This window comes from Phalacrocorax aristotelis, chromosome 4 (assembly GCF_949628215.1).
Source record: "Phalacrocorax aristotelis chromosome 4, bGulAri2.1, whole genome shotgun sequence".
In the NCBI taxonomy this organism is placed as follows: domain Eukaryota; kingdom Metazoa; phylum Chordata; class Aves; order Suliformes; family Phalacrocoracidae; genus Phalacrocorax; species Phalacrocorax aristotelis.
In genome coordinates, this window is record NC_134279.1 from 40,340,219 (window position 1) to 40,366,169 (window position 25,951).

Below are 25,951 nucleotides of genomic sequence, written 5' to 3' on the forward strand. Positions count from 1 at the left end.
TTTTTTTTTTTACTTCTGTGATTGTGTCTTTCTTACATACTTGTCCTATTTTTTTTATAATTCTTTTTTTATTGCGTGGGAAGAGCAGAAAAACCTCCAGCTTCCTGGATTAAAAAAAAAAACACAACAAAACCACTATCACTTAACATAACTGCATTTACCGTGATACCCCTGAACCAGGAAATTTCAAGGAAAAGGGAAAACGCTTGGAGTTTTTGTTGATGCTGTTGTTGTGTTCCTTTGGTTGGTTTTCTTCCAGCTTGAGCATTCTGTCTTCCTGGCTATGTGTTCGTTTCTTTGGAAACGGCTGTAGGATGGATTTTTGATTGACTGCGTTGTCAGATAGATTATCAGATTTCTGAGCTTTTTGGAATGGTAGACATGAATGTGTGATAAGAAAAAATATTTTGTACTTAAAATGTTTCAAAATTTTGCATCATGAAAGAAACTAGATTGAATATTTAACAGGTTACTTAAGGGAAAAGTTTTTTTTTTAAAATGTCAACTGGTTTCGTTACTAGGAAAAAATTTCACTTAATATCAGGAAAGGTTTTTACTAACGCGACTGATGGGAATATTAATACCTAAGCAATGTAGAATAGTTTCTGCAGAGCTGCAATGCTTATTTTAAAAAGTAATTCTACTGTGTAGCTGCTCTGGATTACAAGCAGAAAACAGATTTTACCCTGACCTATACACACATTTGTTTGCTACACAACACTTATGTGCCCAGATTTCTGCACGATTCCCATCTAGCATTTCTGAGTTTGTTTCCTGTCTTAGTCAGGGCTCTGCAAGGCCAGCTGTCCTCAAGGCTGCGAGCGGTTGGTGCTGCTCTGCTAGTGCTGTTGGTGCTGAGGTCGGGGGCAGATTGCCGGCTGGAGGCTGAGGGTGACGTCAGTGCCTACCTTGCTGGGAGGGTTAATCTGCTGGGGAGAGACTAATAATCTCACTGGGGAGACTGGTGTGTGAAGGATCACACGTTGTACATTCCTCTTCTGGGGCTGTAAAGCAATCAGCAAAGCCAGTGTTTCTAAAGCTCTATTGACAAACATATGTGCTTGTCAGAGGTCATTTCTTTTGGGGGTTGAGGTGCATAGGCGCAGGAGAGAAAATTAACTTTTTAAAGGTGTGTACATACGAAACAAGACTGAGCACAATAACAAGACCAGGTTAGGGAGGTCCAATACGTGAAATAAGCACGTAATTAATGACACTGTAAGGTGAACTATCTCCTTTGTGGACGTACGTAACAAAGTAGACTTCTGATTGGATCAAACTGGTGGCTTTAGCAAAACGCGGCCCACCAAGCCACGACACTGTGCAAGTGAAGGTAGTCATCAGTCCTGACACTGTTCTGATGGGCTGACGGGGAAGGGTCTCTGATAACTTCCTTGGATTCAGTTCCAAATGTTGGTCGCCGAAATTGCCTTGAGGAGGAAGGGAAAGGAGAAGGCCACAGGTTTCTCAGGGTTTTCTGTGATCTGGTGTGGTGCTTTTTGCCGGCCTTGTGACACACAGCAGACTGAACTGCTGGGCCAGAGAAGAGTTATTCCTTACCGAAGGCTGCAGCCTTCCAGTGGCAGCTACTCACTCCTTGGCTTTCCACTTCGGAGCAACAAGGTTGAGTTGGGAGTAATGCGGACACAACCTGGATGCCAAAAAAAGGTAAGGAAGCACAACCCATGAACGCTTCGCAGACACTGACGTTACCCGGCGCGAGGCTCTGTCAGTAAGCTGTTACTAGCGCTGTCTTAACCGACCTTTCCAGTTTTAACGGTATGAACCGCTGAGAGCACCTATCTGTAGCAACACTAACCCTGCAGTCGCAGGAGGGCACGGGCAGGCGGAGCGGCTCGGCGCGGCCGGCAGTTTTTGTCTCGCCTTCCCTGCTTCCCCCCCCCGCGGTTTGGGGAGCAGCTCAGCCTCGGTAGCGGCGACAGGCGATAGCAAGCTGTGCCTCCCCGGAGTCCGCCCTTCACCGCGCCCCCGCCGGCGCTGCCCCGCCCCCCCCCGCCCCCCCCGCACCTGGGGCGGCGCGGGCGGTCCGCGGGCGCGGAGGGAAGGGGCGCGCCGGGAGGGGGGCGCTGCGCCCCGACGCAGCGGTGAGGGGCGCGCCGCGCCGCCGGCTCTGCCCGCGCTCCTGGCGCAGCCCGGGGAAGGGACTATCTCCGGATTTCCACCCCTGCGACGGGGGAAGGCGGCCGGGAAGTGCTGCGGGGAGAGCGAGCCTGTGCGGGCTCGGACGTGAGAGCAAGACGCAGCCACTTCTTCGCGGCAACCCTTTCAAAAGTCCGTGTTAAATGTGACACCCCGGCGACATGGGAGCAGCAGAAACTCCCCGCTACCCACCCCTCGTCCTCCCCTCCGCCCTTTTCCATGGAAACTCGTAAAAGGAGGAGGAGTAGAGTTCGCTACGGAAAAGTCTCACCTTGGTCTGAAACAGTTTCAGGCGTTTCTGCAGGATTGGAGCTGCCCGTCTCGGGGGAGGGGAGGAGGCAGGCAGGGAGGGAGGGAGATCTTCAGCTACCTATATACATATATATTTTTTTTTTTTTTCCGCTTGATCTTATTTTATTCCGGCAGCACGTATCTCCACCCCTCCTCCCTCCTCCCCCCCTCCCTCTCCAGGTTGATCGGCTGAAATGAGGCTTTGCGCGCTGATCCCTTCTCGGGCTTTAAAACAAAACCCGGCCCGGCGCAGCCGGCAGCGGCTCGGGGCGCCTCGGCGCTGAAGCGAGGCAGGATACCGCGGAGCGGGGCGGCGGCTCCCGCGGAAACTTCGCTGGGAAAATAAACCTCCACCACTTTCCTGGAGATCCACGTGAGAACAGGAAAGCCCGACTGCAAGATCTCAGCGCTGCTGCTGCTGCCTGCTGCAATTTTACTTTTTGTTTGCCTTGATTTTTTTTTTTTCTGTTTGTTTGTTTGTTCTTACTTTCATTTTGGAACCGGTTCCCAGCCGCTTGGCTGAACTTCTGGAGACCAATGGACTTCTTATATTGCCTTCCTCTGTTTTAAACAAACTATGGACGCTTAAACTTTTCTCTTTCCCCCTCCCCCTCGCTCCTTAACCCCCACCCGTCAGCTCATGGGGCTAACACTGCAAAGCAGCCGCAGCAGAGGGAGAAATACACAGCCACTGATTTATTTTCCCGTCTCCTAAATTGCAGTTAATTCTTCTCATCGTCCTCCTCGTCACCCATTCTCTCGAGCTTTTTTGGCTGCCGGGTGTCGATCTGTGCATTGTTTTATCTGATCTCCATTCTTTTGTTGTTGTTGTTGTTTAAATGCCATGCACTGCTTATCTAGAGAGAAGGCTATATGGAGATAGAGGCATATAGTGAATGCGCGTGTGTTTCTATAAGACTATCCAGGGAGCGGATCAGAAGCAACCCGGATCCTGACCCTGACTGTATGAATAAGTAAGCAGGATGCTGACGACTGTGTGTTAGTTGCCTGTAAGGTTTTCGTAAGTTAAAGGGGGACGGAGGAGGTGGGGGGACACACACGCACACACAGACCAGAGACAGAGCTTAGAGTAAGTGTTTGTGCGGAGGAGGGGGAAGCTCTGACACTTTTCTCTGCTCCCTCCAGCATAGCTGCTGCCTCCCATCACCAGCGCTCCGCGGTTTGCTCCAGTGCACCCCACCACCCCCACCCTCGCTCCCTTTTCTTTCCTTCCTCCGTTCTTTCTCTTTCCCCCTCTCCCCGTGGTAGTTTGCTGATGTGCAGCCCGGATCCATCTTCTGGCAGCAGCAGCAGCAGCGGGACCGGGCGCAGCGGGGCGCGGGCCGGGCGCGGAGCGGGACGCGGGCAGCGGCCGCCGCCGCCTCCTCCTCCGCGGGAAGTTTGGCTGGGGTTTGACAGAGGCGAGGGGACGCCCTGACAGACAGGATCTCCCGGCCTGAGTCCTCCCCCTGCGCCCACCCACACACCCAGCGACTTCTCCCCGGCGAGGTGGCGGGCTGGGGGCAGGAGGGGCAGCGGCGCTCATGCTCCTCACTCTGTGTTGCACCCGCCTGACTGGGGCTACCTAGGGAGCACCGTCTCTCGGAAGAGCCTCCAGGTGGAGAAGGAAAAAAAAAAAACCTCAGCCCAACCCCCCCTTCCCCCTTCCCTCCCCCCCCCCCCCCCCCCGCCCCAAACCCCTGTGGTTCCTCCGTCCCTTACCCTCCTTTCCCAAGCCGGCGTGGACAGCTGAACCGGCCGCCTAATTCATCCGCACCCTGCCCACCACCTCTCTGCCCGAGGGAGGATGAAAATGCTTTGCTGGAGGATGGCACTGTGGCTGGCCGGGTGGACTGTCTGTGGGAAGCCTTCCTCCTGCTCTGGCCTTGATTATGACTACACTTACGATTTCACTGAAGAGGATAAAGCTGAGGCGATAGATTATAAGGATCCTTGCAAAGCCGGTAAGTGACTTCCACGTCTAATGCAGCTCCCCACCCCCTCCCCAGATGGTGACTTTGTTCTCGGCTTTCTTTACGGCGGGGTGCGTGGGGGGGTGGGGGTGGGGGTCCCGGGCTCACCTGCTCCCTCCCTGGGCAGCGGCGACGAGCGGAGCGGGAGCCGGAGCCGGAGCCCTGCGCCCGGCTCCCTCACCTGGGGGAGGTACCCGGGACCTGCTTTTCTGGGACTTCCCACTTCCCCACCGCCTCCGGCTTCGGTGGGAGCGGGGCGCGGCGGCGGGCAGGGCTGGACCGGCCGCCCCCGCTCCGCGTCCCCGGCGGCGGCGGCGGCGTCGTGGAGGGCTCCGCGGCCGGCCCGACGCCGCCGGCGACGCGGAAGTTGCAGCGGGCGTTTCGGCAGGGCTCAAAGGTTTCGAGGCGGGACCGTGCCCCGCAGCACAAGCCGGGAGCGCGGAGCGGCCGGGCCGGGCCCCGCAGGCGGCGCCGGAGGGTGGCGGCTCCCCACGGGGCCCTGCCCGCCCCCGCGGCGGGAGCGGGTGCGCGTCCCGCGGGATCCCGCTCGCCTTCGCCCACCTCAACCTGTCGCCCCGGGCCAGGCACCCCCGCTCCTGGGGCGGGGCGGGCCCGGGGCGGGCCCTCGGCGCCGGCCGCCCTATGAATATGTATATGATAACTGCACGGCCGGAGGGGGAGGGTGGCGGGAGCGGGTCGGGGGGTAACCAGCTGCTGGGCTTGCGGCCGTGCGAGCCCACGCGTGCCCGTCTTGTAACCCGCGTGGTACGTGGGGCGTGCGCTGCGGGGCCGGTGCCGTGCCCCCGGCTCGCTCGGTGCCTGACCGACCCCTGCCTTCACTGGGTGGGAAGAGTTGAGTTGCAGCCTCTTCTCGCCTTGCAGGGCGAATGAGTGCTTTTCTAGAACGCTTATCTTGCCGATTTAGGACTTCAGCCTCCCTGATACCAGGTACAGCTCTTCATCCATTAAAGTTATCAGCAGCCTTCTCCCTGCCCTCGGGAACCGGGTTCACTGGTATTTCAGTAGGCAAGCGTATCTCAATGATGCTTTTTTCCCCCCAAAATGTGTTACGAACAATAGTGGTCGTCCATTCCCAACAGCTCTATTGTTAAATAAGCGCTCAAATTTTCCAGCGGCCTCCTTTGCATTAATTAGTTACTTTATATTCTGAAAACTAGTTCAGCCAAAGGTTGTGTTCACTGTGTCTGTGTGGTTTTGTTTAATTTATTGAGGAGAATGTGGTGAACATATATGCCAAATATGCAGACACTGTGTTTTTTTAATCACAAAAATATTTTGTTCCGAAGTGTGAATTGTTAGGTCTTTCTTACTTACAACTGAGGAATGCTCAAGTTCAAAAAGAGCAGAAGCAACTGCAAACCAAATATTATTTTTTCCCAATTAGCACTGTCAAATACATATATGTAAGTGAGCAGTCATAGTTAACTCAAGCTTTCTTCTTCTGGTCAGTTATTGTTTAGGAAGATTCATATGCATAATTTTATATAATAAGAAATATGTGTATTCTCAGTTTGCAGTAGGATTTTTTTAGTACTTGTTTCATAGTGGGAGTAATTAAAAATTATAATTTGTGACAGTAGGTGTTTTAAGGTTATGCATGAGAGAAAGGCAACAGTAAGAGTCTCTGCAATATGATCAGTGTTGATAATTTTCTGCCATAATTTTGTTCTGTTTTGCTTGGAGAAAGAAACATTTGCTTGGAAAGTTTGGCCCATTTAAATATTGTATGGAAGTTCGTGCTGCTACTTCTTCACAAGGTGCTTAGATACTACTGTGAGGAGACACAGGTAGATGCACGAAGAGTTAGTTTTCTGCAGTTCCCATTAGTCCTAAAAGCAATCACTTTGAGGTTTTCTATTCAGTAAATAGCCCAGTCATTTATTTTTTTTTTAGTGTCTAGTAGTTCTTCAGAAATGAAAATGTGCGTGACCGCTGCACACTGGCTTTGAACCACATACCGACTGTTTTTAATAAAAATTAGAGTGCTTTATACGTATCAATGAAACTGATCCTGCAGCAGTATTTCCCAAATACTTTTCCGGCTAAACCTTCCTTAAAGACTACATTAGTCTTAGCCTGTGAAAGGTGATCAGGTTCTTACCTGATCAGAGGTGATGGGGATAGCGGGTGCTCATCCTCTTTTAGCAGCATAACCCAAATGTGCGGTCATACTGGGTCAGCCTTACCGTCTGGAGTGGGTTTTGGACTCCCATGGGTGATTTCACTGATAACTGTCATTAGACTGGCTTCTTCCACAGTGAGGCCCTAAGAAGGACAAAGCCAGGTTTTACACTCAGGGGTGTGAGTTGTTCACACTTGAATTTGTGTGGTCGCTCTGTCCGTGAGATAACAGAATAAAACAAGATAATCCTTGCTGAGATTGTGTTCAGTGTATGCAAACTTTGTATCCCAGATGTAATTAACATCGGCTTTTACTGCATCTCAAGGGCCTAAAACTGAGGTTCTAAAAATGCTCTTTTTTTTTTTTTGGCTGTTCAGGCTGGTAACAGTTAGGTCCCAAATATTGTGAATTTCTGCAACTCGACCAAATGGGGGAATACCCAAGGTCAGGTTAGGGTTTTACCTCATGACATACTTCAAAAACTCCAGTGAGTTCCATGCAGATTTTATGGACCTCCTAGAATAATTTGACATACCATAATTTCTAAGCAAATAAAATGCTTTGAAACCAGCCACAACTAAGATCCCCTAAAGATGCTGGTGCAGGATGAAGTCACCTGTACTTTAAAAGTTGTTTGCATTCTGCTTTTCTCCGAAGAGTAGTGCTTGCTGCTTAGTTTTTATTCTGTAGACCACGTGAGAAAACATTTGTGATCTTGTGACAGAAAGCACAGGACACGAGGCCTCAGATCTATAGTTAGATATAGTTATAATTCTATATAGATAACTCTTTATAGATGTAGTCCTAATTCTGTTGATTCAATCATCTTTTGGTAGGTCCCTTTTTCCCTGTTTTTCTCTTTTGTGGATGAGCTGGAGAAATTTACCAGAAACAGGACTAAACAGCCTCTGAGACGTTACTCATGGGTATTCTGTGTGTAACAGATATGTAAGGAAGGGATCATTTTAGTGAGTGTGCTTAGAATCACACTGTTCCTTGAACTGGAAATTCCCAGAAGTGTTGTAGTGCGGGATGCTATAGGGGCTGAAAAGTACATTTTCTTACAAAGTTTCCAGCTTTGTGAAAAATCTACATATAACAGTAGTCTGGCAGATGCACAGTAGAGATAGCAGTTATTTCTAGAACTGATTCCAATTATATCTAAAACAGCAGCTGTTTTATGCGACAACCCGAAAGTTTAGTCTGGGCAGTGAAGCCAGCACCTTGGGAGCCCTGGGACCAGGGCTCCAGGGAAGAGGAGAGCCTGGGGAAACGCTGTGACCGTGTTGAGGGGATGAGTGGTGGTAACGAAGCTATTGACATTGCGCAGATGAACTTGATGAGCTGTGTGGTTTCCTGTGTGTTTGTCTGCAGACCTTTAACCTACGTATGAATTTTGGGTCACGCTACTTCTCCTTATAACAAGTATCCTGGCAAGCTCTAACAGCGGGATGTGATGTAACACAGTTTCTGTGCTTCTGATGTCTCAGATATTTCCTCGTGTCTCTCTGCAGATTATTGCCTTCAGTGTTACCATTGTGAAGGTCAAGTGTAAGGCATTTGTAGCTCATCTTCGAGATATAATTTGCCAGAAGATGTGAAACTAGGAATGCCACATTCATTGCAATGTCAGGCTTTAACGGATATATGAACCAAGATCAGCATTTCTATATATCAGGTATTACTCAAAAAAATAAAATGCCTAGTTAGATTGAAACAGACACTGTCAAGCTTTTCAGATGGCAGCATGCATCTACATTCATGTGTGGATTCCCAGTGTGTTGTTTTTGTTTTATTTTTTTTCTTGAAACAGCTTATAATATATTAAAGGTATCTGTTGAGAAATGCAGAGTGGGATGGGTAGGAAAAGAACTTCTCACTCTGTAATACTTTTTCATATCAGCTAAGTGCAGACCATGAACGTTTTTTTGAAGGCTTTTGTTTTGTCTCTTTAAAACAAAAACAAAAACCAATAAGAGGGAGAGATACTCTGGTGTGATCTTGTAATTCAAATACTGTACACCACGGAAGATTAGGCAACAAGTCTTAGTTTTGTTGCATATGCACATCACTGAGGACCGTCCCAGCCTCCGGACAGCCGGCTGTCCTCTAGCAGTTCTTCTGTGAGGTATTTCACTTCCTCAAAAAAATGTTAAAGGTTTGGGGAACAGGCTCAAAGTTGAATTCCTTGATCTATTGTTTTTCCTCTGTCGCGGGCCTTGGTGGTCTTTGCACCAGAAATTCTGTCTTGCACTCGGGAAACTTTTCCCAAGGAAAACTTCCCCTAAGGAGAACTTCATTGAAACTTTTACATTCTCACAGTAATTAAGTTGGATGACTCTTTTTTTACACAAGACACTTAATTGGGATTTTTTTTTTCTTTCAAATTATGCATAAGTTGCTTGCCTTGGAACAAAACATTTTCATTTTTTTCCCAGTAAAGCTAGATACAAATGTAAAAAGAATAATAATAAAGACGAACAATTAGATTTACAGCTTCATAAATTGGAAATTGGTTAGCTTGCTGCTGTTTGACTGAGAACAAACACTGTATGTATGTGTGCTGGCTGGAGAATAAGAGAAAAGTAAGAAAGATCCTCCTTGTTGTGTCTGTTTCTCACTCCTCTGAGCATATAAGGAACGCAGTAGGTTTCTTTGCACCTTTCTAAGTAATAGTAAAAAAAAGTTTGGATTGTCTATAACAGGGATATTAGTATTTCCTACCACACTCAGGTGTGAAACCTGGTTATGTATTTTATTTGTAAAGTATCTGAACATGAAAAGTTGATGGTATATGTTAAGTATAGTTATTATGTGGCGTCATCTGTAATGCAATCTAAGTTTTGTTTATTGATGTTGTAGCAGCAGTCTTCTATACTGCTAGGTTGGTTTCTGGTGGGTTTTTTTTTGAGTTTGTGTCTTGTAGTCGGGGACGTGTGTTTTCAGCTGTAAGCATGCTAATTGTGCAGTCTGGTAACATGAAAATTCTTAAAACTTCTGACTATACATTTTGAATCTGTTGCATGATTTAGATAATTGAGAGCTTTCATCTTTATATTCAGTCATGCAGTAAATTCTGAAGATATGTTGTGCAGTTTGTACTAATATAGAAGTTGTACTGCTAATATCACTTGCCAGATTGACAGAACTGTGACTAGTCACGTAGTAAACGCGTAGTGCAGGCAGCTGAAAAGGAAACAAGCTTTTCTGAATAGCTGGTCCCAAATGGTCCCCATCCTGCTGTGGATAAACTTATGGGGTAAATCAGACTACTGAAAAATTTAGTTTTTAAGTCATACTTCTTCCTCAGAATTCTCCACCATTATTTTATCTGTGATGCCCTTTAATGTGGTATCTCAACAGCTTTGAAAGAAATTTTTGTGAACATGAAGTTCTTTTTCTCCTCATCTTCACTGAAAAGGTTAATTCAGTAGTGAAACCCTGGGAAAAATATATTAAATGACTATATTGGATGTTCTAACTTTGTGATATCCTTCCATACCAGAGACTCAGTTTCACGTCCAGACCACTTTCCATAGGGATCTGTGTCTGAATATATTTCCGGTGTGTCGAATGAGTGACCTGCAAGGAGCAGTATTACATCACTGCAAAACAAGCCTTACTGACAAATCTAATTGAGCTTGGAATCAGGTCCCCCCAGGCAAGCTCGGAAACATTCACCACACCTGGATGTCTGCCTTATGTCATTCTTATTGCCCCTATGGAAAACAGGGTTGATAGGCTATGACATAATTCCATTCACTACTTTTTGGAGAGAAACGGTCACGTCTGTGGTGCATGGTATTGACAAAAGGGCTATAAAATGGAAGAGTTAACTTCTGGTTTTCACAGGTGCAGGAGACCTTGTGGAGGAAAACAGATTTTTTTTCTTTTCTCTTTTTTTTTTTCTTCCTGGATGCATTACAGTATTCTAAATTTTGTAACAGTGAATAAACTAAACAAGGGGAGAAATGTCTATTCTTTGTTTAGACAATGTGTGTTTATCCTTAAACTGAAATAGATTTTTATGGTCTAGGTTTAAACTAATGAAAAATATTATGGTTATCCTTTTTTTTAAAAATATATCTGAAGGAAAGATGATTTTAAGAGTATTCCAAAGCTAAACTAAGCTTTGGCCTTTCAAAGCTTTCAGTAGGATGGACAGTCTTTCATAATGTAACTTTTAAAAATAACTTTTCTCAGCCTCCTTAGGGTCTATCTAATCTACTTTATTCCAGTCATTACTGAATGCAGTTCATTCCTCCCATTCTTGACCACAAACAACCTCTGTCCACCTCTCTTCTACCGCCCTTCAGAGTTATAGCAACTGAAAGTGTGACTAGAGAAGGCTTTGGGTATTTTTAGTTCTCTCTTCTCAGGATATTTTTCTTGGCTAAGAAACAGCTAATGGCTAATCTGTTAGTGTTTTAATGCATGTTCATTTTTTGTGTCTGCTGCTCATCCTCTACTTCTTTCCCTGTCACCTCTTTCATTGTTCCTATGACAAGTTTCCTTGCTTCTGGGTTCCCCTTACCCACTGAATGCTTTTTCTACTTGCTTTTCAGCTTTCCCCTGTGCTGCCAGGCCAGTCATCTAGTCCTCTTCTCTCTGTTTTTACCCTTGACTTATTCTCCTCTTGCTCACAATTAGCAGTTATTCCCTCCAAATAGAACTTCTAGCTTCTCATCTGTAAGATTGTCCTCTACTGCTTTGATAGTTCTGCAGCAAAGAAAGTGGGCACCTCTGCCCACTGCTGGAAATGAGGAAGAGGAGGACAGGTGGGCTGTGCGTGACCAGGATGTTCTCGGATGCCTTGCACTGGAGTGCTTAGTGGCTGCCGGTGATTTGTTAAACACTGCATGTCAAACCCTGAAATATCCAGCTATAAATGTTTATACAGAACATATACATGAACCTTCTGTCTCTATTGGACTCGTGTACCTAAATATCAAGAACTGATGTGAAGACTGTCCTTGCTGAACAATAGAAATAAGAGTACTAGAAGTACTTGAAGTGTAAAACTTCTATAAATAGTAATGCACCAGTACAGGTTGAGCTGGGGAGTGTGAAGGTGGAGGCTGTGCCATGGGCATATGTAGAATGTCGGTGTGGATACAACCCATGAGAGTGGTTGCTCTTGCTTTGGAAGCATTTCCTACTCATATGGGTACTCTTGGATGACTTTTATTGGGATTTTTGCTTGGGTAATGGTCAGGAAGTGCAAATTTTGAGTGACTATAAATCTGTGAGCATCAAGTGTTTGACAATATTTGAGCACAATCAGATAGCTCTTACAGAGCAATAATGCTCCAAAATGTAGGTTTGTGGGTTTTCTAACCCATCAGCTGTTGTCATTTCCTATGTTTTGTTCTAAAATAACTCCCTATTTTTTTCTTGAGGTGTGTGAAATATGATGCCTAATAGGATATGCAGTGTTTATTTAACCAGCTTCTTTGCTATATATACTTTATTGAGCTAAAGTGTACCAATAATTGACTAGGAATTGATTTTGGTGATTATAAATTATATTGCAGAACCTGCTCTGAGGTATCCTCTTTGTAATTGAAAACATATGAATATTCTTAGCAACAATTTCTGTTACAGGAAACACTTATAATTTTGCTTAAATTACATGGGACTTTTAATTTTAAAAGTTCAGCTGTGCCAGGACTGTCACTGTCAGTATAATGCCACATCTTATTAGGATTCAAGCTTTCAGAGGTTTCTAGCTTGGTATTTTCATGTGTCATTGACAAAACATCAGATTTTTAATATTATATTAAAGAAGAGTAAGTATTGGAACTCTTATCTGATTAGGGAATAATCAAGAAAATCAAGATACAAAAATGCAAAGGAAAGATATTTATTTAAAAACTTAGTTTCAGTGCATTTAAATCTGAATTTAGAAATTATCTGCCTTGGTGTTCTGATGAATTTCATCCCTTTCCTACAAAAATTGAGTGACAGAGATGCATCGCTAAATTTGAAAGGTGCCAGTACCTCTCCAGCCACATTGTGCTCCTTGGATATTTTAAACTGTATGTTGGAATTTAAATATCAGGTCTTGGAAGAAGTGAGGGGGCATGGACATCAGCTGAGAGGGACGTATCTGAAGAGAAGTGCAGATGGGTTATATTATTCTCATGCTGGTAGCAGCAGTTAAACATATTCCTAGTAATAACTCTGTTATTAAACAAAAATGAATCATTTTATCAGTGTCTGACATTTTAATATATGCTAGTTAGGTACGTTCTTACTGTCATGGGTATTGTATCACTAAAGACCTTCACCACTTTTCCACTTCCCCAGTAAAGTATAAAGAATTTTGAATAGGACATAGCGATTCTAGAAAGAGCAGTTGAGAGCCAGTTCTTCTCTATGTTTCCAGATGATATACTCAGGTAAGTAAAGAAAATAATTTCAGATGGTTGTTATATAATATCAAGTTTTATTTAAACAGTTTACTTGCACAGCCAATTATATTTGCTTTCATGAAGAGTAGTTTTAGAACAACTCTGCGGGTGTGAGAACATGATGATGAACTGCCCAATTTCTCCATCTGGTAAAATGTCCTTATATTTATAACAAATTTGCATACATCTTCATTTTCACTTGTACTCGCTTTTTTCCCCTTACTCAACATTACTCTTACAATTGTGCTTTTACCTCAGCTTTATTTGCAGGTGGGTTAAACTCTACTACTTGACAACTGTTTCTGTACTTACAATAGTCTATTTCATCCCTTGTAAAGGTGTATATACATATAGGCAAATTGATAGATCAGGTATTTTGTGTTCAGGCAATCCGCTCAGCCCTTTCCTGATGAAGCTTCCGTGTGTTTCTGTGCAAAACTGCCAGTGTCACGATGAAGGCATGTTACCCATCTTTCTGTGGTTGTCTTCATTTTATAATCACAGAATCATAGAATGTCCTGAGTTGGAAGGGACCCACAAGCATCATCAAGTCCAGCTCCTGTCCCTGCACAGGACACCCCCAAAATTCACACCATGTCTCTGAGGGTGTTGTCCAAGTGCTTCCTGAATATCATCAGGCTTGGGCCATGATTGCCTCCCTGGGGAGGCTGTTCCAGTGCTTCACCACCCTCTGGGGGAAGAATCTTTTCCTAATATCCAGCCTAAACCTCCCCTGGCACATCTTCCTGCCATTCCCTTGGGTCCTGTCATTGGTCACCAGAGGGAAGAGATCAGCGCCTGCCCCTCCTCCTCCCCTTGTGAGGAAGCTGCAGGCCATGATGAGGTCTGCCCTTGGTCTCCTCCAGGCTGAACAAACCAAGTGACTTGCACTGCTCCTTGTATGGCTTCCCCTCTAAACCCTTCACCAACTTCATGTCCCACCTCTGGACACTCTCTAGTAGCTTTATATCCTTAATATACTGTGGCGCCCAGAACTGCACACAGCACTCAAGGTGAGGCCACACAAGCGCAGAGCAGAGCGGGACAATCCCCTCCCTTGACCAGCTGCAATGCAGGGCTTGATGCACCCTAGGACACAGACGGCCCTCTTGGCTGCCAGGGCACGCTGCTGGCTCACGTTCAACTTGCCGTTGACCAGAACCCCCAGGTCCCTCTCTGCAGAGCAGTGTACCAGGATCTTTGATTTGTCCATTGGCTCATCCTTTTGGCATCATATAAACTGCTCAGTCTTTCTCTAACTATGCAGCTATTCAAGAAGATTGATTCAGGACTAAATTCTGGAACCCTTATTCTATTGTTACTGATACGTTGCAATAGCATTATGTTCTGAAAACTAATATAGACTAATCTTTCATCCCTGGAAAAGAAATTATTAAAAAAAAAACCAACCCACAAACTCAAACCCTCAGACAAAAAAATAATAATCAAGCCTATAAATAGCTAAGGAACCAGATTCATGTGGATATTCTACAGATATGTGTTTTATTCCACAAATATTAGATTATTGGATAATCTGTTTAATGAAAACAACATAAAAAGTTTTCAAGTTAGAAGAGAGAAAAGGAAAGAGAAGGGGCGTGATAAATGCATACAATTTAAGAAATTATACAAGAAGATAAAAAAGGAGATTTTTGTTTCTACTATTAATCTGCTAAATTCTGAAGTGGCAAGTTCAGAACTGAGACAAGGAGATACGTGGGGATTTTATACAACTTTTTAGATTGAAGTCTGCTAAAGGATTGCACTGAGGCAGTATTTGGATATACAATGTAATATTTGAGTAGATAGCAAGGGTGTCTGGAGCTCTGATAATTAGTAATGATAACAGTTTCAAGTGGATATTATACCTCAGGCTTCAGAGTTCAAGCCAGTCTTTAGTAGCTGGAAACCAGGATGAACGCTAACATGTGGCAAGATTATCCTCACCTACCTACTGCAGATTCTTGTTTGTTTCTGTGAAGCAGCTGGTGGTGACTGCTGTCAGAGACAGGACCTTGGATATGATCCAGTGTTGCAGTTCCTTTGTTCCTTAGCCCTCCCTAAATGCCATTTCAAAAACTCATGTCTTGTAGCGTGCCTGAAAGATAAATGCAATTTGGCTATTTTGGGATGTGAATGAATTTCAATGCTCAGTATGACTGTAAACGCATTGACCAACTGTATTTGATGACAATGAATGTATGCAAGCACACAAGAAGACGACTGCATTCTAATGTATATAGGCTGTCATTATCGGTCCAGTGGAGCACTTGTATAAATGCTGATCTTTAAACACATGTATGCACATGTTCACCTGATTACTTAAGGAAATGTCATTGAAGTATCTATATAGGATCTCTATATAGTACTGTAGAAGTGTCTATATTGGATTTTTAAAGCTGCATGTACAGATTGTGTGCATGCATTTTTTTTTTCCTACACTGGGAAATGTCATGATAATCTGTGTGTTAAACCTGATCTAGAGGCTATTGACCTCGGTGGGAATGTTTCCAGTTACTTTAGAGATAATATTTATAGGCGAATAGGTAATAAAGTGCGGAGCTGACTAATTTACTTCTGTGTACTTGGGCTACGGCTGGCTTGTATTCATGTGCTCACATGCTTTGCAGGCACATTAATGAAGGCAGTTGGATTTTTGCCCCAGTTTCTGTAGTTGTCATCACTAACACAAGAGTATCATGAAATCTTACATTCAGTGACCTTGTGATTGCAGGTTTTTGCTTGCTGGACTGGGGTGTGAAAAAAATCCAACCGCTTGCAATAGCATCTGATTTCTTTTCTTCCCCCCGCCATAAGAAGCCTCAGGATAAGACTGGATTTAGATTACTGCAATAATTTCTCAGCCTTTAGAGATAGGTTTCTTCTTGTCATAGCTGAATACTTTATTAATTGTTCAATCTGATAAATGGCTAAAGATGCTGACAAACATGATGGTTGCAGTTGCATACACAGTTCCTTATCTGTGTGATTTCAAGAAATGTAAAGTCAAAGATAATAAGCCATTTGTTACAAAATGCAGCAGGCGTATGAAACCGGTGTCAATGTAGTTTGTAATAACATCAGCAAAATCATGTATCATTAGCTAAAGTTTGACAAGCACTGAAAGTCTTTTCAGTAATTTACAATATCCCAAAATTAAAATGTTTCCTATTCCAGAGGCTCCTAGAAGCTAAAGAGATCTTGGAAAAGTAGGAGGAGCAGGTGTACTAATATCCCCCTTTATTTAATAAGTTGAAGAATTAGTTAAATGGTAAAATAAAAACAGAGCAGAAAGTATATTTTTTCCCAAAGTTATGTATAGTTTGGATGGATTGCAAAAACTCTAGATTGCAGTATAGGCCTAAGTATCCTTAGGACATAGCCTAACTCAGTGCAAATCTTGCATTTAACCACATAGTTTGTTACTTTTGTGTTTCAAAAACTTCTGTTTTCTTTCTGATGTTTCTTCAGTGTGTTGAACTATAATCATGGCCTGAGTGAGAACTGCAGGTGATAAATGAGCCTAGATTTGACTGAGGATTCTTGTTTGAAGAAAGTCCTTTACTTGGCTTTTGTTACGGAGTTTTCTGGAGTTATTTGGCAGGGGATGGATGGAGACAAATCTTTGCCCATCATGAAAAGATTCTCCTTTTGCAGTTTGTAGATCCTTTGATCCCTGAACTGAAGGAGCGGTGGAGAGTAGAGAGCGTAGGAGAGGGGTTTTCTTTTATTTTCAGTCCTTTATCTGCATTCTTGAGGATGAAACCCTTTCACACATGAAGTACAGGCGAAATACAGAAACCCAGTCCAGGTCTTCTGGATGTTTTAATTTATAATACCTTTATGTTGGAAGAAGCTCAGTACAAGAAGGACATTGAGTTGCTGGAGTGTGTCCAGAGAAGGGCAACAAAGCTGGTGAAGGGTCTGGAGAGCAGGTCTTATGAGGAGAGGTTGAGGGAGCTGGGGTTGTTTAGTCTGAAGAAGAGGAGACCTTATCACTCTCTGCACCTACCTGAGAGGAGGTTGTAGCGAGGTGGGTGTTGGTCTCTTCTCCTAAGTAACTTGTGATGGGACAAGAGGAAATGGCCTCAAGCTGCATCAGGGGAGGTTTAGATTGGATATTAGGAAAAATTTCTTCACTGAAAGAGTAGTCAGGCACTGGAACAGGCTGCCCAGAGAGGTGGTGGAGTCGCCATCCCTGGAGGCATTCAAAAAATATGTAGACGTGGCAATTTGGGACACGATTTAAGAGGCATGGTGGTGTTGGGTTGACGGTTGGACATGATGACCTTAGAGGTTTTTTTCAACCTTAATTATTCTATGGTTCTGTAAGTATGAATTGTAACACTGATGGATCAGAGTAAGTGTGTCTACAGAAGTGAAACTTGGGTAAAGAGAATTTATAACATAGGCTTCCTTCTGCATTATGGAAGAGAACCAAATACAGAGATGCCTCCTTGATCAGTAACTGTGTTTACGGAGATATACAGATCTGGAGGGGGCTAAAACTAAAATGTTAGAGAGAAATGCAAGTTATCCCATGGTGATTTAAGTCAACAATGTGTAGAGTCAGCTAAAGTCATGACAATTTTTTCAGCTTAGACAAAACTAATTTTTCTTGGCTATTTTTTTAGATTTTGAAAAAGTGTCTCAGTTTTATTTGGAGGATCGTACAGCATTCCATCACATATAATGTATTTTTGCTGATTCATTGATCTAGTCGTTATAGGCCTAAGGTTGTATAGGAAGTCAAAGGCTTCCAGAATTACATAGAAAGACTTGATTTTAAATGTAAACCTTTGTTTGTCTTTCCTAATTATGAACAAGCTCAGACTAAAGAACAGCCTTAAGGAAAAAAAATCAACCAAAATGAACATAAATAGTAATACTCAGTTCTAACAACATCATTTTATAGAAGAAGAAAAATTATTTAAGCCTTGGTTTCTGCCCACATACTCTGGCTTGGCTTCATTGACCTAAACTGTCCTAGGTCTTACCAGTAGAGAAATTCTTTCCTCTTCTTCCAACAAGCAGATGATGTACCATGGAAATCAGCGAAGATCTAGATAAGATTTTGAGTCCACTTGCAAGTGCTAAATAAACAAGTTAACATCCCCACTCTTACGTGCTAATCAGTTCTGATTCCTTTTAGTTCTTCATGGCTGTTCTGGTATCAAGACAAACCCTTTCTGCAGCTGGCTGTCCCCTGGAAAGGTGCGCACATGAGACTGACTGCTCCTGCACTGACACAGCTGCAGGGACTCCTTGACCCCCAGGGCACTGCTGAACACACACTGCACCTTTCTTTCCTCCCCTCTTCATAATCAGCTTTGGATTTAGTTTTCCTTCCTGTTTGTTGTCTGAAGAGTCACAGGTATCCATGCTTAAGGCTGGATAGGTGCTCAGGGAAGTCACAGGAAATAAACTGACATCACAAAGTGCTGCGTGGGTTATCTGCCCAGGGAAGCCAGGCAACCAGGTAGAAACTGAGATGCAAACAAGAGGTGAATTATGCTATGCTGAACCCTCTGCAGCTGTAGATAGGTGATTTCCAGCAGAAACTTCGGTGAGTGGATTTTGACTTCTAATCAAACCGCCTTCTGTATTTAGCTGCTGCTAAGGTAGTAAATTTTAATTAAAACAATGCTACACATATCAAAATTCCTAGTGATATTTTGTTCCAACATGTCATTCCATTAAACATGGATGGATTGATCTCGCACAGATCTTTAGGTTTTGCTTTCGCATGCTGCTGTGGATTGTTCAGTGGCTCTTCCACCTGGTAAAATGCCACGACTTATAAAGATTCTTTGTCTGAAAGTTTTAGGCTTTTTCTTTCTGTGAGGTTGGTCTAAGAAAAGATGGTTACTTTCCTGGCAAACTTTGAGTTTCATCTCTTTGGACCATCATAGCTACAGAAGCACTGCCTTGTATCCTGCCAGTGGATACATCAGTCCCATAGGTGGGATGTGGAAGAGCTTGTGTTAATGGTGTGTTACAGGCCATGGATTGTGTTAGGTGGGCCATGATGTGGACTGTACAGTGGGGAACTACGGCCAGGACAGGGACCCACAGCAGCCAATGAAGATACTTTTTTTTTTTTTTTTTTTTTCCTTTATCATAAAGTACTGTCTTCATTTTTTTATCTGATTTGTGTTTCCTGGCACATTTATGCAGGAATACTAAATGCATTATGTTTATGTGCTGCAACTTCTAAGGCTGAATTCTTCACCCAGCTTGCAGTCCCTCTCAGAATCTCTTGTTAATTCTAATGAGATGAAGAGCATGGTGACATTCATCTTAATGAGGTCAGAATTTGAACCTAAGGAAAAATTATACTTAGCGCCACTTTACTGAGACAACATGGAGGTATGTTTTTAAAATAGTCTCTTACAATGGAGGCAAGAGGTAACCAGGTAACTGGGGTGTAATTAGCTTTTTCTTGTTTTGTGAAGTTTGAAAATATATGTATATGTAGACATTGCAATGGAGGATTCTTTTTGAAGTGGCATTATGCTAGACAAATTTCCAAGCATAAATAGCTATTTTTAAGAAACAGCCTAATGTTGCTCTTCATACACCATACAGAAGCAGATAATCTATGCAATTTAACTGGGCCCTTTTGAATTGGATGCAAAAGCAAACTCAATTTAAAATGCTTTTGTTGTTCCCTCTCTACAGAGGGGAATTTATATAGAGAGAAGATGTTGTAGCAAGGGGGAGCATAGAGGAACTGTTCTGCGCTGTGAGCCAAAGGACATCATTAAGAACACTCCTATTATCTGGAAGCCTGACTTCCTGTCTCAGTTTCCTCGCGGGTCTCAATGAATGGCAGAAGAAATGGAACACTTTCCTGCTTGGCCAAAAACTCCACTAAATGACTCCTTTGGCTGCATGCCACGCCGTGCTCGGGAATAAATCCTGCAGCTCCCCCCTGAGTCTGGAGGGTACTTGCTGTAGTAGCAAGGCAGACCCAACCTTTCTTTAGGTGTCCTGTTGTACACTTTGAGAAATTTTTTTTGTGATAGAGAGCGGTAGATGTGTTGACATGTGTTAATGTAAACTTCCATGAGAATTAAGGGATGTTAAAGAACTGAAGTATGTTAGGATTTTCATGTTGGGTGAATGATTCTACTACAATGAAAATAGCATAGTGTACCTTACAAAAAGTACCAAAGACCCCTTTAAAATAAAAATAATTCTGCATTCAGTTCAATAACTAATTTTCTGGTTTTGTTCCAAAAGTTTTGCCACACGAATTAGTCTACATACTGAAGTACTAAATATAGTTTTTATCGTAAAGTGTAAAAATAGTGTAATAAAGCTTTTTGTAAGCCTCTTAAGAAAGAAAGAAATGCAAGTTGCAGACATCCTTTTAAGTGTTGTTTCCACATATGCATCTGTAGTCTTCTACATACAGAAGGGGATTTTTAAAAATATTTTTTTCTTTTTTTGTTTGTTGTTGCTAGCACATTTTCTCTAATAGACATAATAAACCCCAGAACATTGAGAGTGCTATCTTAGCTCTGATTTACATTAAAGCCACAGCACCAAACTTTCGGTTCAGTTCTTACTGTCAACTTCTACACTTTCTATTTTAACTACATTTGGCGTGTAAGAAACTCTCAGCTGACTCAAAGGAAACTTGGCGAAATGTACACCATTTCCCAATAGCCTTTGTCTATAACAGAAGAGATACTGGGAGAGTGTTTAATAATTTTTGGCTTGTTTTGCCATATGCATCCAGGAGGAAAAAAGTTCTTTCACGGGAGATGGAAACGCTTGCCATAGCTAGCACTCTGTATGGGTCATCTTTCAAAGGACTCATTCTCAAGCAGCTGTCCAGGTGGAACTTTTGGGGATACATGGAAAAGTGTACAGAAAAGACTTAACAGCTTGTGGTTTTTTTTTCCTGCTAGATTGTCTCATAGTTTTTACTGTGTATCCCTCTTTCAGACTTTCTGGAATTTTAATGTAAACTTAATCGGTGTGACTTTCATGGAGTACCATCAGAGAGGGTGATGCAAACCAACTTTTCTCCCACTGGAGGAGCTGTCAGCTTTTTAGCCTGCGTGGATGCAATCATGCTGTGCATGCCTGAGGTCACTGTTGCTTTCAGGGAAGCAGGACGGCCGGATTATGCCCATCTTGTCAAATGGTCCTTTGGTCTGTCTTCAGTCTCCTTTGCAAAAGCAGCTATGTGCTTTCCGACAGGAGCTGCCCTTGGCTGGCGGGCAGAGCTCCCCGTGTTAATATCTGTGCATTTTGAGACTTGGCGCTAGGGGAGGCAGAGTGGATGGCATTTTCTGAGAGCTGGATACAGGAGGAAGGTGGAGACTGCCATTTTTATGGCAGGTTTTCATTTTTATGGCAGGTTTTTTTGATATTAAGGTCCTGATTTTGAAAGCTGAAAGTTGGGAGATCTCATTTATTCCCATTGCTTCCCTCCCCGTCCCCAGCGATGCCACTTTGCCCTTCCTGTTGCCTCTAAGGGTCAGTTCTCTCCCAGCTATGCTTTTCCATATTTCCTCCTGATTCGGAGGAGGGAGAAGAGACTCCTGTGCCTACTTGCTGTTTCCAGGGGACACTGGTGTGATGCCAATGACTGTTCCTTGTCCTTTTAGCATGTGGCACAAAATGTAAGGTTTTTAACTAACATATTGGAGAAATATTAATGCATGCTGCTAACGTGCCTGTATTGTCAGTGTCCGCAGTTAAGAATTTCTGGTTACTGTAAAAATGTATCATATAATCCCACATAATAAATAAATAAAAAAGCACCTCCTTTGTAACATTTTTCTGAGCTTCAAGAAGAGGGAACACTGGTGCAGAGGGTACTGTGAATATATGTTTACATAGAACACAAATGTATGTGTATGGTTTTAAAAGTGTGTGTGAGAATGAGGTATGCAGTAACTGAATTTTAAGGATACTTTTATCATTGGACAGTAAACTTGATCAGTAATTAAACATAACAAAATCGAATATTCAAGTTCGGTTCAAATTTCATATATCTTATAATCAATCACAACAAAGTAATATTAAAAGCTATTATATGATTTAGTTAAAACTGCTGGACAGAGAAGAATAATAAAATTATGCTTTTGGTAATAAACAAGGAAATATATTTATGCCAGATATAAAACAACTGATTGGAGAGCACACAAAATGTTGCCTCAAAGTATATACAGTACAAGTGTACAAAGTCAAAGTACCTATGTTATTCATGCTTGGATTATTGTGGAAGCAAAACTAGCCATTACAGGGAGAATCAAAATCAGCTTTATTATAAGGCCAGGCAATTTCTTCAGTCGAAATCTGCCCTGGTTTTACCCAAAGGGCTAGGTTTGATTAACAAGCGTAACGTATTGTCAGTGGTTCTGATAATCTGTTGTGTAACCAATTTTTATCTTGGATGGTAAATGATAGAGAATTGTAAGTTTAATAATGTTTGGTTGTAGAAAGGACTGTTTTGCTTCCATGTTGCAGGGTCGTGTGTGTTCTGTGCTCCCCCTCCCTGCCCCATAGTTTTATTTTTATGTGAGAGAGGCTATTCTCACCACTTGTGATCTAAATTAATTCCTGCAGTTAAATGTAGATGTTCTTTCTGGAAGAAAAATACAAGCTAACAAATTTTGCTATTGCATGAACAAGCAGGGCAAAATTGTCTCAACTATTTACATTATTTTCATCCTGACTTTTGAAGCAAGGATTTGGGTCCATTATTGGATGTTTAGCTTTCATCCAGGTAAGCAACCTCTGGCCTGTTATGTTTTAACAATATTGCACATCATCGTATTATTCAGCTGTTGAATATCTGTATTCAATGTGTCGTATTTATCTTATGATATTATATCACATCTGTTTACCTTGGAGGGTTTTGTTTTCCTGAGTTTGTGTTTTTTTTCAGAGAAGTTGCTAATTCTGTGAAGTAAAGCCTCCACAGAGTATGTTTGTGTCAGTTTTCTTACATTCATGTAGGAGGAAGTAGGTCTTTAGTCGGCACACAGTATCGCAAGTTTGTGAAAAGGAGTAGTGCATCTGTATGTAGACTGGCCTATGGATTGATTGGCTTTATTTTTTTTTATTTTTAATATATGTAGTAATACAATGTGATATTTATTGATGCACATGTCTGTGAGGAAAGCTTGTCAGTGCATCACAGGCTGGTAGAAGCGTAATTGAGATAAAAATATTCCTATGGAGGACTGCCTGAGGAAGATTGTTGAAGTTTGCCCTGACTGGAGCTGTCAAGTTTCTGTTCAACAGAGAAGTTAACAGAGTAGTAAGAAACTGGGTAATTCTAAAATTATTATTCCAGTTGTTGCTTATATAAATGACATTGCATTTTATTTCTGATGTATATGGACAGCTGTGGAAGTTTGAATTTTTTTTTTTTTAGAACATCAGCTTAGACTTAAGATACTTATTGTACTGAAACATTTGCAAGTTTTGGTTACAAAATGTCTGCCTCGTTTATGCTATTGAAATGAACATACGTGGTTACAAAAATGAGACTTCAGTCTCAGTGAGCTCCATAAGGTCAATTAAAACTGAGGGTGCAGGCCATACAGCTGTAGTATATGTTGAGACAGAAACAGTTTGATAAACCATAACCTGAAGAAGTGCATGCTCTTGAGTTTTAATTGTGAAGGTTTTATGGAATTTGGTAATACAAATGAAAACCGGGAAATTGCTGTCGTTATTTGTTCTAGATAAAATCTTCCAGAAGCCTTTGCCAGCCACTTCAGTGGTTTACAAAACAGGCTGATATTAAAATAAGAATACTAAAATCTGCCTTGGGGACACATTTGTGTTTGGAGATGACTTGCTTTAAAAGCTTACTCTTCTATATAGTATGCATATTTTTCCTGGAAACAAAGTATGTCTTTGTTTCAATCCAGTTACTGCGCTTGCAGAAATATGTTTGTGGTGTAGGAGCTCATTTTATAACAAAACAAGCCATACCGAAACAAACTGCAAGTACATAGTGAAAATGTTGATAAGGGTAACAGGGACATTATAGAAATTGCTTGGTCTCCTGAATATGTATTGTTTCATGCCTATTTCTCACAGAGAGAAAATAAACTCGGTACTCAGTAGCTGTACTAGTTAACATTTCTTCTATTGCTTAAGGGCTGAGTTTTGTCCTCAGATAAGTCAGTGGGAGTTGACTTAACATCCACTGGCAAATCTGTCTTGGAACTCTGTTACATTAATAGTTTGGATGAGATCAAGTTGACTGCAAGGGAAAAATGAGCTGTCAGCCGTATCTCATCCAAACATAAAACATGTTCATCTACTATTACAAAAAAGGTTATTATTGAGCTAATGCATTGATGGACTATTTTCTGGGAGAAGGCGAATTTTCCAGTAAAGTGCGATATATAGCTGCCTTCAAAACCACATTTTTATTTATCAGTAGGAATGTGTCTGTGCCAAATTGTCAGCCCAAAATTGTAACCACCAGTTCAGATTTTGCAGGTCCTAAATGTGTATTCATTTTTGTTTTGGTTTTTCCAAAGCACACAGCTTACATTATGCACACATTGTAAAGGACAGACTGTAACTATATATGCAGTATTGCCATCAGATATACATTTTTTCTTCCGCTTTAAGGTGGCGGACAACCACATTATTAAGGTCACTTTCAGCGAACTGTTGTGTGCATTCAAGTGTTGAATATTCACTTTGGATCGCCCAAAAATCATCCTGACCAGTTGGGCCTTCTCTTTATGGCTAAAAACCACTTCCAGTTGATTTATGTCATGCAATGTAAAACAATGAAACAGCTGGTTGTTTCTGTGTCATATCTGTCATCTAGGGTCTTACTCTCAGAACTGGTTGCACTGTTCTTAGCTTTCATCGGGAGCAAGCAAAATGCCTGTGCTGCCCGTTGCCAGTTCCCTGTGCGAATACTCTCTCTCTGGGGACTCTGATTTCCCAGTAAACAGTGGTTAAGATGAATTAAGAAGATAGCACTGTAAAGATGGGGCTTGTGGGGGAGCCCGAACGCTTGGCACCTTGGGAAGACAATTCCTGTTGTTCAGCCTCTCAATTCTTGGGCACAGAAAGAGTGATGAGGACTGAGCAACATGTTGGGACCAGCTGCAGGGGGGTGACGAGCTGGATGGAAGGGGGAAGAAATTATGCCTTTGCTGTGCATTTGTTGGGTAATTCCTAGAGAACCTAAAATTCATACAGCCCAATTAAATGGTCCCCTACACAGCTGGTCATTCTTTTGGCATGTCAGGGACAGGTTTTGGTACAAATATCATATTCTAAAACGTACAGGTCCCTTCCGACGGTGTGATCACTTTGCCAGGTAGTTTTAGGCTCAAAAGGGAGTGTTGCAGTTCCTCAGTTGCTCACATTCAAAGATGCATACTTTGTTTTCCACACTGGTCCTCCTTGTTCCTACTCAGGACAATATATAAGTTTGTTTTTTGTTGGTTTGGTTTGGGTTTTTTTTTGTTCTTTGTTTCAAATGAAAAAAACCCCTTTGTGTACAGAACCTTTTTAGATCTGCCTGTTAAAATACTCAGCAGAGGTCTTTAATGAATCCCAGGATTTCTGTCCCCTCCTCTCTTAGGGAGAAATTGCCAGAACTCAATATCATATTTTGCATTTGGTAAATGGAAATTTGGAGAGATCATTTTGTTTTTCTCATTCCTGAACAGTCCCTCAAAGCTTCTATTGCTCTCTCAGCCCATCACAGACACCTCTCCCAGGAGTGCACCTCATGGAGGCAGACTGTTGTGCACCAGTACTCTGGAACAGGACATCACCTTTCGGTTCACCCAAGATGCAGGATTATTAATAGAAACCCCACAATAAAAACTTGAACCCTGACATCTGAATAATCAGCTGAAGTTACTTTAGTGTAGGTCTGACCTTTGCCTTCCATCAACACAACAAACACTCCATAAAACAATAACGGATAAGTAACTTCATTCTCACAAGCCACACTT

The 25,951-nt window shown here is 42.6% G+C and overlaps 1 protein-coding gene and 1 long non-coding RNA gene across 3 annotated transcripts in view; one reads left to right on the plus strand and one right to left on the minus strand.

Moving 5' to 3' along the window:
• Positions 1 to 1,028: 1,028 nt before the first annotated feature.
• Positions 1,029 to 5,025, minus strand: LOC142056392 (uncharacterized). 2 transcript variants are annotated; one of them, XR_012660314.1, is made up of 3 exons: positions 4,533 to 5,025; positions 2,432 to 2,530; positions 1,029 to 1,651 (listed from the first exon to the last, which is right to left on the minus strand). It is a non-coding gene; the product is annotated as an uncharacterized LOC142056392 (long non-coding RNA). The 2 variants fall into 2 exon arrangements; XR_012660315.1 differs by lacking the exon at positions 4,533 to 5,025 and adding an exon at positions 4,174 to 4,230.
• TLL1 (tolloid like 1) overlaps positions 4,259 to 25,951 on the plus strand; it is a 142,409-nt gene continuing 120,716 nt past the window's right edge. The window contains exon 1 of the mRNA XM_075091075.1: positions 4,259 to 4,415. Coding sequence (XP_074947176.1) covers positions 4,259 to 4,415 — 157 coding nt within the window. The remainder of the gene's footprint in view (positions 4,416 to 25,951) is intronic.